Source organism: Anabrus simplex, chromosome 3, assembly GCF_040414725.1.
Source record: "Anabrus simplex isolate iqAnaSimp1 chromosome 3, ASM4041472v1, whole genome shotgun sequence".
Classification (NCBI taxonomy): domain Eukaryota; kingdom Metazoa; phylum Arthropoda; class Insecta; order Orthoptera; family Tettigoniidae; genus Anabrus; species Anabrus simplex.
The window spans coordinates 33,887,361-33,902,754 of NC_090267.1; the positions used below are offsets into that span (position 1 = coordinate 33,887,361).

General features: G+C 37.5%; 1 protein-coding gene across 1 annotated transcript in view; it reads right to left on the bottom strand.

Annotated features, from left to right (window-relative positions):
- Nucleotides 1-770: 770 nt before the first annotated feature.
- Ube3a (ubiquitin protein ligase E3A) overlaps nucleotides 771-15,394 on the bottom strand; it is a 111,700-nt gene continuing 97,076 nt past the window's right edge. The window contains exons 10-11 of the mRNA XM_067142511.2: nucleotides 10,803-11,020; nucleotides 771-1,189 (exon numbers count right to left, since the gene is read on the bottom strand). Coding sequence (XP_066998612.1) covers nucleotides 1,069-1,189; nucleotides 10,803-11,020 — 339 coding nt within the window. The 3' untranslated portion in view covers nucleotides 771-1,068. The remainder of the gene's footprint in view (nucleotides 1,190-10,802; nucleotides 11,021-15,394) is intronic.

The window sequence follows — 15,394 nt, forward strand, 5'->3', positions numbered from 1 at the left end:
AACAAGTTATCACACACATGGAGAATCAACTATACAATATGAACCTACAAACAAGTAGTTGCCAACATACAACACAAGTCACTTTGCAACATTATTTTTCTTTTTACACATTTGAGTTAAAAAAATCAATGATTGATATCTATTTCATCTCTCTCCTTTCCTTTTATCTCTCAGCTTTATAACAGAATTCATTGCAATGCACTGTAATCCTCCAAGTTCAGTAGCAACTAGCTTCCTGAAAAACTAAACTTTTGAAAGACTAATAACTCTTAACTTCCATATTACATCTTTAAAATGTTAGCATCTTCTATGCAAACATTCCTGCTGCCACCTGGCAACAAAATTTTCAAACATATACACACACACACATTTATCCGAGGGGAAGATAAACATGAATATAGTATCAAACTAAAAGTCATTATTCACAATTATTCACTGAAGCACAGCCCTGATATCATGTCTCCATCGGGAAAAGAAAAACACAGAACTAAATATGATACACGTAGCTCATTTACTTTCCAGTATCAAAACTAATAAATAGTTAAAACTTAAGTGTGGTTCTTCAGATCGATGTCATACTAGCAGAAACCTGTGGAACGCAGTTCTTTACAACTGGAACTGCCTAAAATACTCATCTTAGGATACGTTATCAGTCAGATTCATTCCACTAGAGCCATTATTCAAACAATGGGAATGTTTTAAAATATTGATATGAGCCTTTCCTAAGGATGCAGCAACACCCTTGTCATACATATTAACAATAATACCAATTATTTAAGAATGTACAGGCTTCTTCCAGTTGTAAATATGTGTACAGATGTAGAATCAGCCCCAAAGCTAAACCTCAGTCATGCCACTTCTTTAATTACCATCCTCTCCCATTCTTATTCACCGGGCTTGATTTTCATTCCTTCCAAATACATCACCAAACTATTGCAAAATAAACAGGGTAATTTTCAAAAGGCTTTCAAGTCAAATAATTCATTAAGACTGGGAGAGGGAACTTGAAATTCAATTCTATTTTGGTGAACAGAATGTAGGACATTCATTTTTTGGGAAGACTACCAATTATAACATGCCAAATCCTTTTGAATAATTAATTGCTTTCATTAGTCTATCATTCAATTTCTCTTTAGTTTCATATTCTGGTAGGAGGAGAACATTGAAACACGTGTGAGCCGTTGGTAACCTGCAATGAGAAAATCACAGGATTAATGACGATACAAAACAGTTAATGATTTTACTGTCCTGAGTCAATCACAATAAGCACATATGAAATTTTAGTACACAATTTATGTAATCAATAAATATAAGATGATAAAAATACTATGTTCCCTTTCTACTGTTTCACAAAGAGTACCTGAAGAAACATGACACAATATCCATGCATACAGTGATTATCCTCAGGGTTAATATATTTTACGATAAATTTCAACCTTTGGCTAACTCATCATTTCTTATCTCTAGCAAGCCGGGTGTGGTAGTGAAACGAGCCTCCTCCAGTTTGTCCTCATGTTGTTTCATATATGCAACACGAGTTTCAACCTCTGATTTCAAGGTCCTTGAAAATCTGCTTCCCAAACATCACAAGGTCTTCTTCTTGGTCTCTTTAAAGGAACACCACGGTCATATTATGCTTAAGGAGTCCCCTGAGGATCCATTCTCTTTATGTGACCATACCATTGCAATCTCTTCACTTCGAGGCTCTCCGGCAAGGTTCTTTCCAATCCAAACTGTTGTCGGATAGCCACATTCCTTATTTTATCCATTTTTGTTTTTAGTAGACAAGAATGGAGGAACTTCATTTCTGTTGCCTAAATATGATTCTTTGTTGATCCAGTAAGTGATGCTGCTTCCAGACCATATGTCAATATAGGTACCAAATATATTCTGTACAAGCTGATCTTTGAAATTAACGGAAATGTTTCATCCCAAAGTATTTGATGTACAGCATGATAGAATGTGGAAGCTTTCTGTATTCTGTTGCTAATTAACTGTTGAAATTAAGTCATATATACGAGGGAGAACCCAAAAATAACCATATAACATTTTTAAAGAATACACAATTTATTCTTTTTGTGTTACAAACATTAGTCACCTTCAAAGTACTCTCCATTAATACGTAACATTTTTCCACAGCGCGACACACCTTTCGTGCTCGTCCTTTCGGATGTCTTGCAGCACACCTTCAATTCTCTTTTCACCTCAAGAATGTCTGTGAAACATCTCTCTTTCAGCTCTCTTTTCATCGGGGGGAAACAAAAAGAAATTATAAGGTGCGCGATCTAATAAGTAGGGTGGATGAAAAAGCGGTGTCATGCATTTTTTGCCAATAAATCACGCACAGAAATGCCTATGCACGCTGGAGCATTGTCAGGGTGGAAGAACCAGCCCACTCTTCCACAAATTGGGCCATTTCAACTGAATACTCTCACACAACCGCCTGAAAAAACTCAGGTAGAAAACTTGGTTCACCATTTGATGTTCGGGGACATAATCTGAGAGAATCACACCGTGATCGTCGAAAAAACAAATCAATATGTTCTTCATGGTAGATTTGACTTGCCAGGCCTTTTTAGGACGAGGGCAGTTGGGTGTCGTCCACTGCAACGACTGTTGCTCTGTTGCGGGTTCGTACCCATAATGTCACGATTCATCACTGGTGATGATTTTGTTGAAAAAGTTACTGGTCACTTCCAAATGGTCCAACAAGTCACAGCAAGCAGCAACACGAGCTGCCTTTTGATCAGGAATCAACAGGCCAGAAATAAATTTCATTACGATTTTTCTCAATAGTAAACATTCAGCTACAATGCGTTGCACTAATGTACACATAAGACCAGATAATTCAGCAAGTTCATCAATAGTACGTCTTTTATCCTCGACACAAGCATGCAAATTTTTATCAGGTTTTCATCAGTTTTGGGTGTGGAAGGCCAACCCAGGCGTTGAATGTCTTCAATCTATGTTGCTGTGTTTGAATCGTAAATACCACTCAAACACTTGAGTTCTTTTCAAAGCACATTCTTTATAAGCTGTAGACAACATATCAACCACATCCAATATAACCTTTACCGAGCAGAAATCAAAATTTCAACGCCGCATGTTGTTCTGGAATATTAGCCATTTTATAACTGTTAGGTTCTTCTGTCTGCTGAAACTAATTATGAGTAATAAATTTATAAACTATCTGCAAGAAAACATACGGTACAAGTATTATACCTGAAAAAGAAAAAACTTAATTAAAATAATAATAAAGTTATTGGCTTTAAGTCCTACTAACTACTTTTACGGTTTTCGGAGATGCCGAAGTGCCGGGATTTAGTCCCGCAGGAGTTCTTTTACATGCCAGTAAAACTATCGACATGAGGCTGACATAGAGCCCCTTCAAATATCACCGGACTGAGGCAGGATCGAACCTCTCAAGTTGGGGTCAGAAGGCCAGCGCCTCAACCGTATGAGCCACTCAGATGGCACTTAATTAAAATATAATGACATGTTTCATTCTCAAAAGAACATCAGATTCTATCATCTTAAACAGAAATACAGAAATGTTTATAGTTTTCTAAATAGTTAAGTACTTATGAACTTGAAAATCTGGAACTTATCGTAATGAAATCCTGCATTCTATGCTGGAGTGGATAGGAAACAGGACTTCATTAAGATAGGTTCCAGATTTTTAAGTTCATAAGTATATAAACAAAAATAAACATAAATGTTTATACTTTTCTACATATCTGAGTGTGATTTCACAGAATCTGATGATGTTCTTTTAAGAACGAAACATCTCATTCTAATTTAATTAAGCTGTTCCTTTTTCAAGTACTTTATAAATTTATTACACAAAATTACTTTCGGCAGACTGAAGAATCTAACAGTTATAAAACAAATGAGTCAAAATTGAAAAGAAATGGCTTCAGATATTTTTTTTTTTTAATGAATCATTTCACAAAACACAGGTTAGAAAACATGTTACACGAAAACTGTCACAAGGGCTCGCTACGCCACTTGGTATACTGACTCAGGAGGGGTTACTTAACAGCCACCTAAAGGGACGAGTCCAAACTGCAAGAGCAACGTACACAGCGAATTGCTGTACATCCGATCATTTGACACTTGTTTCTTTCCAATACTAACTACTGAAATTGTGTTGCACACTTGTTGAATAAGCAAATATTGCTGTATCTTTTCTTACACAGTGTACAGTAGACCTCGATTATACGTTCCCGGAAACTACGTTTTCCCGGATTATTCGTTCAAATTACGTGGTCCCGCGTGCATCCTAGTTAAATCACGCTGTAAAATTCATGCATTATCCGTTCCTCGAAGGAGCAATTTCCCGGATCAACCGTCCAGAAATTTCAGTCCCATCAATGCTAAATCCTCGATGGAGCGTTTTTCAAGAAACTATATCTCACGAAAGCATAGCTATGCCATACTTACGGATCTCGGTGTTAACGTCCCGTTATTGCGATATAGAGCAAGTCCTGTACTCGAAAAGCGATAGGAGGTGAACTTGCAAAAGGGACCATCTTAGTATTGCAATCGGGCAGTATTGTTTAGAGAATCCTCGAAAATCATAAAGCAGAGAGTGTTCACAGCAACTGGAAAGAGACACAGTGTATTTCGACAGCTCTACCTGAAGACGGATCAAGTTTCGTTAAATGTTCGTACTTGTAAAACGTGTACATTATGTCCAGGGTTAGATGTTTCGTTTTTTTCTTCGATCGTATCGCCAAACAGTTTTTCGGCACTTCCCTTGGGGCACTGCAGTCACTGGGTTTTCAGGCAGGAATCAAAACAGGTCCTTCTTAACACAAATTTAGTATTTTAATATTATCGCATACGATTATGCTATAGAGACCGGAACAGATGTTGCATCTTACATACATAAAGCCATGGGAGGTTTTGGGTTTGCCTATTACTGTTTTGGTCCTAATATAAGACTGGGAATTTTACGTTTTTTTTGTGAAAATGTTATAAAAAACGCAGTCCTTTTATTTGCCATGTTACATTTAAAACGTTTGTAGCATTTCCCACTCGTACTAACTTGTACATTTCTACTGCTTGTATCTTACTATCTTGTGTCTTATTAGTTACCAGTGTTTCTAGTCCGTATGTTACAATTGGTATGAAATACTGTTTATATAATGTTAATTTCGTTCTCTTGGGTACTTTGTCATCCCATAAAAGCTCTCCAACTTGTTGATAAAATGTTGTACCTTTACTTAGTCTGTTATTAATTTCAGGGTTGATTTCATTACTTCCATTAATAATGCTACCCAGATATGTAAACTGTTCAACATTCTCTAACCGTTCTCCCTCTGTGTTCACTTGGCTTCTCTTTTTCTCTTTTCCACAGTGCACGACTACAGTTTCCTTTTACTAATTACCATTCCAAACTCCTTCAGATTTTCATTCCAAACGTCCAGTCTCCTTTGTACTTCCTTTTCTCCCTTTCCCCAAATCACCACATCATCTGCAAATACCAGTACTGATACTCTGTTTTACACGTTTTATGATTTCATCCATCAATTTAATAAACAATAATGGCAACAGTGCACTTCCTTGCTTGAGACCTTTTTTCTGTATAAAATGTTTCAGAGTCACCACTCCCCACTTACACACTGCTTTTACTCTCATGATACAACATTTTTATCTTATTAATTAATGATTTTGGTACATTCCTTTTCAGTAGGCATTCCCATACATGTTTTCTCTTAACTGTATTATAAGCTTTTCCCAAATCCAAAAATACGAAGATGATTTCCCTGTTCCTTTCCAAAGGCTTTTCCATTATCGTTCGCACTGTAAATATCAAGTCTATTCAATCTAAAGCCGTATTGTCCTTCATCTAACTGTGTTTCTATTATATCCCTCAGTCTTTTGTCTGTGACTTTTTCCATTATTTTTAGCCCATGTGATAATAGGGTTATACCTCTATAATTTTCACATTTTTTCCTTTTTCCTTTTTTTGAACAATGGTACAATGCTTCCTTGTTGCCAATCTTCAGGTATCTTTGCATCCTTCCATATGGCATTGAGGGCTCGGTATAGCCAATGTAGTCCAATGCTTCATGCTGCCTTAATCACATCAGCATTGAATTAGTCTTTTCCACTTGCTTGACCTTTGGTCATTGCTTTCACTGCCCTTTCAAGTTCCAATCATGTTATCGGGTTCTCTTCCTTTTCTCCACCTATTATTTCCATTTCCTTATCTCCTCCTTCCTCCGAGCAGTCATCCTCATTATAAAGTTTTTCAAAATACTTTGCCATCACCTTCTGAAGGCCCTTTTTGTCATGTACTATGGATCCATCTTCTCTCTCTAATGCCTTGATTTTTTCTTGATTTATTCTTTTTGATTTTATTACTCTGTATAATAGTTTCTGATTTCCTCGACTATCTTGCTCAATTTTGTTGGTTAACTCTCCCTAACATTTCTCCTGTTCTTCCTTGATACTCCTCTTTACGTGTAGTTTCAATCTTTTGTATTCCACATGTAACCTTTCTATCTTATTCTCATCCCTCTGATACTTTTTTGCTTTTCGTTATCCATTTCTTTCTTCAACTTGTTTCTTTCTTTTATTTCTTTTTTATTTTGTCTGTCCACCACCGTGTCTCCTTTCCTTTAACCTTTGCTTTTGTTTTTCCGCATACCTCAATTGCTGCTTCCACAAATGTCTGTCTTAATTTGTCCCACTCTTCTTCTTCACCCCAAATCCTGATCTTTGGTTTCTTCTTCAATACAATTTTAGGGATTTTTACTTGTTTTAATTCCACAATTAATAATCTATGATCACCCTCCATACTTTCACTGGGGATTATCTTTGTATTACCGGGCAAGTTGGCCGTGTGGTTAGGGGCGCGCAGCTGTGAGCTTGCATCCAGGAGATAGTGGGTTCGAACCCCACTGTCGGCAGCCCTGAAGATGGTTTTCCGTGGTTTCCCATTTTCACACCAGGCAAGTACTGAAGCTGTACCTTAATTAACGCCATGGCCGCTTCCTTCCCACTCCTAGGCCTTTCATAACCCATCGTTGCCATAAGACCTGTCTGTGTCAATGCGACGTAAAACAAATTTGTATCTTTGTATTCATGACGTATCTTCCCCATTCTCTGTCTGTTATTATAAAATCAATGAATGTTCTATACTGTCCATCCCAACTATATCGGTTGATCTTATGGCTATTCCTCTTCATAAACCATGTGTTCTTTTTTATCAGGTTATTTCTGATACAAAAGTCCAACAGTTTCTCTCCATATTCATTTCTATCGCCATACCCATGAGGACCCAGAACATTCTCATATCCCATTCTATCAGTTCCCACATGAGCATTCAGATCTCTCATTATCATGATCCCATCTCCAACAATATGTGTTTCCAGTTCATTGAGGAACTCTTCTTTTTCTTCCATGCTACATCCCGTCTGTGGAGCGTACACCATGTAGATTAGAGAATTAAGAACATCAGTTAAAAAGGCAAAAAGAGATAGAATTCAAAATATTAGAATCAGAGAAGAGCTAAATATAGAACTGTTAGTATAGAAGATACAGAAAGCAAGAATGAGATGGTTCGGACATGTAAAAAGAATGGGAAAGGAACGGGTAGCAAGAAGGGAATTGGAACGAGAAGGTAAGGGAAAGAGACCAGCTGGAAGACCGAGAAGAAGGTGGATGGATCAGATTTGGAAGGACATTAGAGAAGCTGGATTGGATGTGGCAGAATTAATGGAGCAGGAAAAGTGGAAGGACAGAAAGGAGTGGAGGAGGCTTGTTAACCACACCCGGGCGACTGGAGTGGGACATTGATGATGATGATGACGACTAACTTGTACAGCGAGTGCGCTTTCCAGCTGAGTTCAAGGTCATGGATAACCATAATTTCCAAAGTTTTGATGACATTTTTTCTCTTTCCAATTTCTGATTAGTGACGGGCAGAATTGAATATAGTACATTTGAGAACTTTTAAGAATCAATATTTGCATTGAAAACCATATTCTCGAGCTCAACATAACCTTTAAAAGTCTATGTAGGCCTAATTTACGCGGTACAAGATTTCCAGAAACTGACTATGAACAGTATACCGGTGACCAAATTACAATGAAAGATTTAAAAGAGATATTTTGCCGTCCTGACGGGCGTTTTTGTATCTGATGTGCTTTATTTTATTAGATTAGAGAATTAAGAACTACTTGTGGTCGATTGTTATTTGTCTTGGTGTTATTAGATTTTTCGAAGATTTTGGCTGATCAAAGTTGCTGAACTGAAAGAAGTTTTCACAGAAAACTGACAAAGTTTCCCCGATAAAACTGAATGTAAAGTTTTTAACTCGCATACTAGAAATTAATGTTTGAAGCCGGCCCCGCAATCTAACTTGCCTGCCTGTCACCTGGAGGGCCCGGGTTCGATTCCCGGCCAGGTCAGGCATTTTTACCTGGATATGAGGGCTGGTTCCAGGTCCACTCAGCCTACGATTACCTTTAATTGAGGAGCTATCTAATGGTGAAACGGCGACCCCGGTCTAGAGAGCCAGGAATAACGGCCGAGAGGATTCATCACACTGACCATGCATCACTTCGTAATCTGCAGGCCTTCGAACTGAGCAGCGGTCGCTTGGTAAGCAAAGGCCCATTGGGGCTGTAGTTTAGTTTTGTGTAGGCGTGTTTGTAAGATTATAATTATACATATTTCATTTCTGTGACATTTAGCCAAATTGTTGATGGTTCATTCGTTCCTGGAATTTCAGTTTTCCCATATTGTACGTTCTTTCTCCGTGGTCCCACCAAAAACGGAGAATCAAGGTTCCACTGTAGTACTATTACAAGTTCAAGATAAGATTGCACCCTCCTTGTTTATGAGTGGTCAGTCCTTGGTGATACAGTGATCACTTTCACTCCAATGTCGCTGGCCCCTGACCAATCAACACAAATTCCATCCCAAATTCGTCCCATTGTTTCTTGCACTTGTAGCAATCCAAAATTATTCTCTAAAATGAATCCTGTCCTGTCGGTAATGCAAGACTCATGTGGTGACTGTACTCAACACACTGACACACTCACTGTTCGTCCCGCTGTCATCAACCAACAGCAATAAACAAACACTAGCGCCTCCTAGCCCAAGTACAGTCATATCTTGAATACATAAAACTAATAAACTGATGGCTTAATTATGGTGTATCATCAGATCTGATGTTGTCACTGGCAGTGAAACTTTGTGTTCAGATTCAGTATTCATTTTTGTTTATTTTCCTGTAAATACAAAAGCACAAGAATAACATACCTCTTAGGGCAATGGAAAGAAACAAACAAGAAATAAATAGTAATATGTGTAAAAAGACATTAACTAAGATAGGAACATACCTACACTCAGAATAAACAAAATAAGAGGTCAATGAGGGAATAGGGAACAACAGAGAGACAAGGGCAAATAAGAAAACACAGAAGGACAAGGAGAATCTCTCAATTTTCAAACACTGATGTCTTCACACAGATGGGCTCTTTCCCCTCTCTTGTTTCTTTCAATTATTTATATTGACCTGTTGGGTTCCTTACCTTCATCTGTGTCTTTCCTGTGTTCCTATTCTTGTAACAACCATATTTGCCTTTATCTCTTTCCTTTAGTGTCTTTATCTGGCTTTTCATTTTTATCCTATATTCCTCTCATCAGGACTGGTTTTGTAAAGAAATCAAGTCTATATGTGGTCTGACACCATGGTTAGCCAGTTCGAGTTCCCTTGGTCAAAAAGAATTTCACCATCAGAATGTTGGCCAGCAGGGTAGGAGAAGTGGTGGTATGAAACTTCACTAGAATGCATGCCAAAAGCCTGGATTCAATTCCAAACCTCTCTGCAGGGTTGATATGGAGTGAGGGCATATGACGCTGTTGATAGTGATCCGTGTGCCGGACTGAGCCATTTAGCCCTGAGCAGACCACGTGCTGATGCCCGGTTTCACCTTCTCCCTTCATATTATCATATATCATGTCATTCATTTCATTTTATTAACTCCTCTGATGAGATTGACGCCAAGAAGGCCATCCAGTTGTAAAAATTCACTACAAAGATTCATCTTGCTTCACCTGCAGAGAAACGGGACAAGGGTTGGGCATACAAACATACACACATTTCATATAAACATAGTTCTTATGGTTTATTCTCTTCATGTTTTTGAAACCTTGATGTTTAGATTCCTGAAAAGAAACCGTAACTCTCCTCATATGGCAGAAGCCCCCAAAAGACTAAACATGCCTGGTATTCAAGCCATGCAGACATAGCAAAGCAAACCATCTCCATACAAGCCATAAATGCCCTTGAGGAGTGGAAGCCAAACACTCCATCTATTTGTAACCCAGGAATTAAACTGGTACTAAATTCTGGTGTAAGGCTGAGCAAACCCCAGGGCTATGTGTCTCTGCAGAACTGGAAGTCTAGTTTCTAAATCTTCAACTTCCTGATTGGGAATCAAACCATATCCTTCCAGAAGAAACAAGCACGCCTTTACCACTCTCCAGGCCATATAAATATACATAAACAAATAACGATTATTATTATTATTATTATTATTATTATTATTATTCATTATCAGCATAAGTACAGCAATCCCTTCTTAATAACATGGTTTAACGTTCCATTACCCAGCTTTATAATTGGGGCAGTTATGGTTCATCTTCTTTAGCCTTGCAAAGTGGGCCGTTATCCGGGTGACATTCTCAGCACAGCCTAGGGCATGGTACTAAGTGGGTTGAAGAGACAGCCTCCAAAAATACCAATAATTATAAAGCTCACCTATAAAAATGGCACTTACCTGTCGGAATCAGGACCATTTCTAGCAATGATCAATTTTAATTTGCTAAGCCCTCCTACAGGAACACGGTCACTGCCCGTTGCAAACTGCAGCAATTTTCTTTTACTCTCTAGGGGCATCTTGTGGACAATGTCCCAAAAGTTTTTAATAACAGGACTATCTAATGCGTAACCACCATCATACTCTGTAGCTTCTTCCAGTTCATTGAAGTCAAAATTCTACAAAATAAAGTAGTGTAAAATTTGTTACCACAAAATGTACACTTTAAAAGGAAATGTACAGTGAAAGCAACAAGACAAATATCAAATACTGTCCACAATGAAAACAATAAATAACACATTAAAAACATGCAGATAAATGTCCATCAAATCATCTTTAGTATAAACAAATAACCAGTCTTATGTGGAAACTGAACTGTAACTTTTAAAATTCCAAAACTCTCTCAGCGAGAATCTACTAGGCCACGACAGTTCAAATATGCAGTTAGAAACAAAGTCAGTACCATAAAATATGACTGGGGTACGTACAATAATGAAGGTTCCTCAACACTTGACTAATTATATAAATTATTTCTTTCTAGCCTTCAAAATGAAAATAAATCAGATATATTCTCTGAACTTTCACCCCTTGTGCAAAATTCCTATGGAATTAAGCCCAGAAAGAGAATTACGTTCTTAAAATCATCCAGTCTTTGGAAAATAAAACTTCCATGGGTGTAGAGGAAATTCTCATACAACTCATTTAAAATTGTACTCTGTATCCAGAACCTACCTTATCAATGAATTATTTTCAAAAAGTCAGTTTTCTTATCTCTAAAGAAATAAATCATCCGTCCTCCAATGAGGGTGACCATTTGGATCCGGAATACAGTTTCCATTTCAATGGAGTTTAAAAATGTCAAGAAATGAAACTTTAATCGTTGAAGCTGTTATCTTCTTTTTTCCCAGGGTTAGTGGGGGAGAAATGTCAATCACGCTCTCAGATACAGATGGAAGTGAATGATTTGCAGATAGTCCCTCAGTATCTGTATTACTATTTTTTCTAACTCGCAGAATGGAACTTTCAAGTTTTGTAGGAAGTTTGATGTCTGACTCTTGCTCCAAATAGCAGGCCTCTGACAATCCACCGATCGATAGGTATTTTATACTTAGATGAAAGGTAAAGCAAGCATGGATTATAAATAGGTTGCTTTTCTAGGTCCACATCCCGAGCCTGATCCAGGTCCCTTTCAAAGCAAATGGTGGGATCTAAAACAACCGCTTTAATGTCCTCTCTGTTGATGGCTACGATGTCCGCCCTCCAATTAGAGTCGTCAGTAGAGACGCAGTGAACCTCCTCATTCACCTCCCATCCAAGCTGTCTCAAGCCTTGAGCAATCGACGATCTTACGCGGTGGTGGCGGTGGTTGCGCATTAGTTCAGTGCTTCGGCAGAATCCCAGCACATGTCCAAGGGTTTCTGTCTCGTTTCAGCCATTTTGGCGGCAACGGGTTGTGTTAAATGACCTACCGGGAACCGACCTGACTGCGATGAGTTTGCATGTCATCTTCACTGCATTTATGTATTCAGAGGAGGACAGAGGTGATTTATGAGTCATCCAGGAGTTTGCTTTCGGGCAGTCTGAATATAACACTACTCCTTTTCCTTTATGTGGTAGCTGACACCACGACTGAAAGAATCGATTTCTCATAATTTTGCGTAGTTTTCTTCCGTCAATCTTTGGGAGGGAGACTTTCTTAATGTGTTGAAGTTATCCCAGTCTTTAAATGTGAAAGGTTACACAATCTACATAATACCAAACACTTACTATTGACTCACAAATATTTGAATGTGCCATAAAAGATAAGTTCACTAAACTTTTTGTCAACTATAACTTTCTAAATAATGCACTGCACAGATTGAAAGCTGGCAGACGTACCTTGTCTGCTTTATCATATTTTACCCAATTAGTTATACATGTCCTCCCTAACAATGAATCTGTGATAAGATTATTCTTGGATCATTCAAAGACATTTGATACTAATGATGATGAAATAATATTGCATAACTTATATTAGATTGAGGTTAGGGGAAAAGTAAATGACAAGTTTAGGTCACATCTGGATAACCAAACCTGTTGAAATTTCACAGAGTAACAGTAAAATGTATAATGAGATGTATTAGTCTCAAGTATAGAAAGTAGACAGATTATTATTATTATTATTATTATTATTATTATTATTATTAAATAATAATAATAATGTTATCGATTTTACGTCCCAATAACTACTTTTACGGTTTTCGCAGACACTGAAATGCCAGAATTTAGCCCAGCAGGAGTTCTTTTATGTGCCAGTAAATCTACCGACACAAGGCTGACATATCTGAGCACCTTCAAATACCATCAGACTGAGTCAGGATCAAACCTGCCAAGTTGGGGTCAGAAGGCAAGCACCTTAACTGTCTGAGTCACTCAGCCCGGCCCACAGGTTAGTATTTCGGGACCTATTATTTTCTTAATCTATGTGAATGATCTCCCACAAATATCAAAGTGCAAACTGCAGTTCTGTGTGTTGATGACACAAACATAATTGTTAATAATCCTGATCATATGTCTACAGGAATTACAGCAAATGCAGTCCTGTCGAGATCAGAAATAGGCTTCAGTAAAAACAAATTAACTATGAATTTAGAAAAGATTCAATTTACGGAATTCAAGGCTTTTATCATAATTAACCTTTAATCTCTCACGGTAATGACCCATTGGTACCCTGATTTATTTTTAACTGTTACCTCATTTGCATGCTAGATGTCTATACCTGTCTGCTTTATTATATTTTACCCAATTAGTTATACATGCCCTCCCTAACAATGAATCTGTGATAAAATTATTCTTGGATCATTCAAAGGCATTTGATACTAATGATGATGAAATAATATTGCATAACTTATATTAGATTGAGGTCCATAGCCAGGAAATACTTAGAGGAGAGTTCTAACTTGGGTTTATACTCAATGTACACATATTCTTTGACTTGAAACATGCACTTGGTTTCCTGGCTTACTGACATTGTGATTGGCAGCAACAGCAAATGGGTGCTCAGTATTCTGTGTGTTTATACAATTTACTTGGTGATTTTAAGCAGTATCTTAGGCAGTATATATAGTTTATATGTTAGTTTCTTAGACAACTCAGTCTTTAAGTAATTTTAATGATTAGTGTAAGCATAGTATTACGTGTAATTCAGTATAGTACCGTGAAGTTAAGAGTGCACATAACCTTGCGAGATGGTGAAGCAAAGTTCACGTTCAGCTGACAATAATAAATAATGGAATATTAGACCATTATTCAAGTGATGGTGGTAATCTTTCATCAGTCTGAAAGTGAAGATGGTGATGTGTAGAATCCTGCATCGTCAGACAGTGTTATTGGTAGTGTGGACAGTGATATGGATGATGAAGCCCTAGAGCAACCCATCCCCCTTCCTCATCAGTATCAGGAACCGACAGGACCCAAACATATGCCACCATACCAGGTGTATGCATAAGTTTTTGCTGGTTTTTGTGGTAAAGGAAAACACATAATTTTCAAGGGAAATTAATTTTTTTGTTTATTCAAAATATTGGCCACCGGCTTTACACACTTCGCCTATCTTTCAGGTAAGTTATGAACACCATGCCAGAAAAACTGTTTGTCGTTTGCGGCAAAATATTCATCAAGCAATTCTCCAACTTCCTCGAAATTGCTGAAGTGCTGTTCTGTGAGCATGTGCCCCATTGCTGTGAAGAGGTGATAGATGGTGCCAGATCGGGGTAGTACGACGGGTGCAGATGTCCCATCCAAGCGAATTCAAGATGTCTTTCACTGGTTTTGCTGTGTAAGATGGCACATTGTCGTGTAATAAAATCACTTTGCCATGTCTTCTGGCTCAGTCTGGTCGTCTTTCAATCAATGCGCGACTTAAATGAATCATTTGTTGGTGATAGCGTTGTGCATTAATGGTTTCACAGGGCTTCAAGAGTTCATAATACAAAATACCACTCTGGTCCCACCAGACACAAAGCATGGTTTTTGATGTAAACATTGTTTTTGCCAATTTTTGACATTTTAATCTTTAAGTTCAAATAGGCATTTGATTTTTTTTTGGCCTGGTTGGCTAAATTACAGCTTATAAATCTCGTATTTTATCCCGTATTGGCTCAACACAACTAAGGTTAAGTTATAAGTAGGTTCCCACCTTCCCATACTTATCAATTTCTATATAATACTTTTATTAATTACATAATATAAACCAGCTTTATTCCTTTATTCTCGCCAACATACATTTTTACAAGGTTTTCTCCTTAAAATATCCTCCTTGTTACTCATTCTTTTCTCATTTCAGACTCATTTTAATAGTCCAACCGTAACTCAACTTCAACTACGGTTGTTTTTATCAAGAGTTCCCCCGATAACTATACGTTAAGAAAATCTTGCATATCTCTAATTTTATTTTCAAGATTAACAAATGTACACGTCTCCAACATAAAGAAGAACCTTATCACCGATTTTACTTCGTCACTTGGACACTGACTTGTTGAAATTTTTAACCAACATAAATGAACATTTTATTT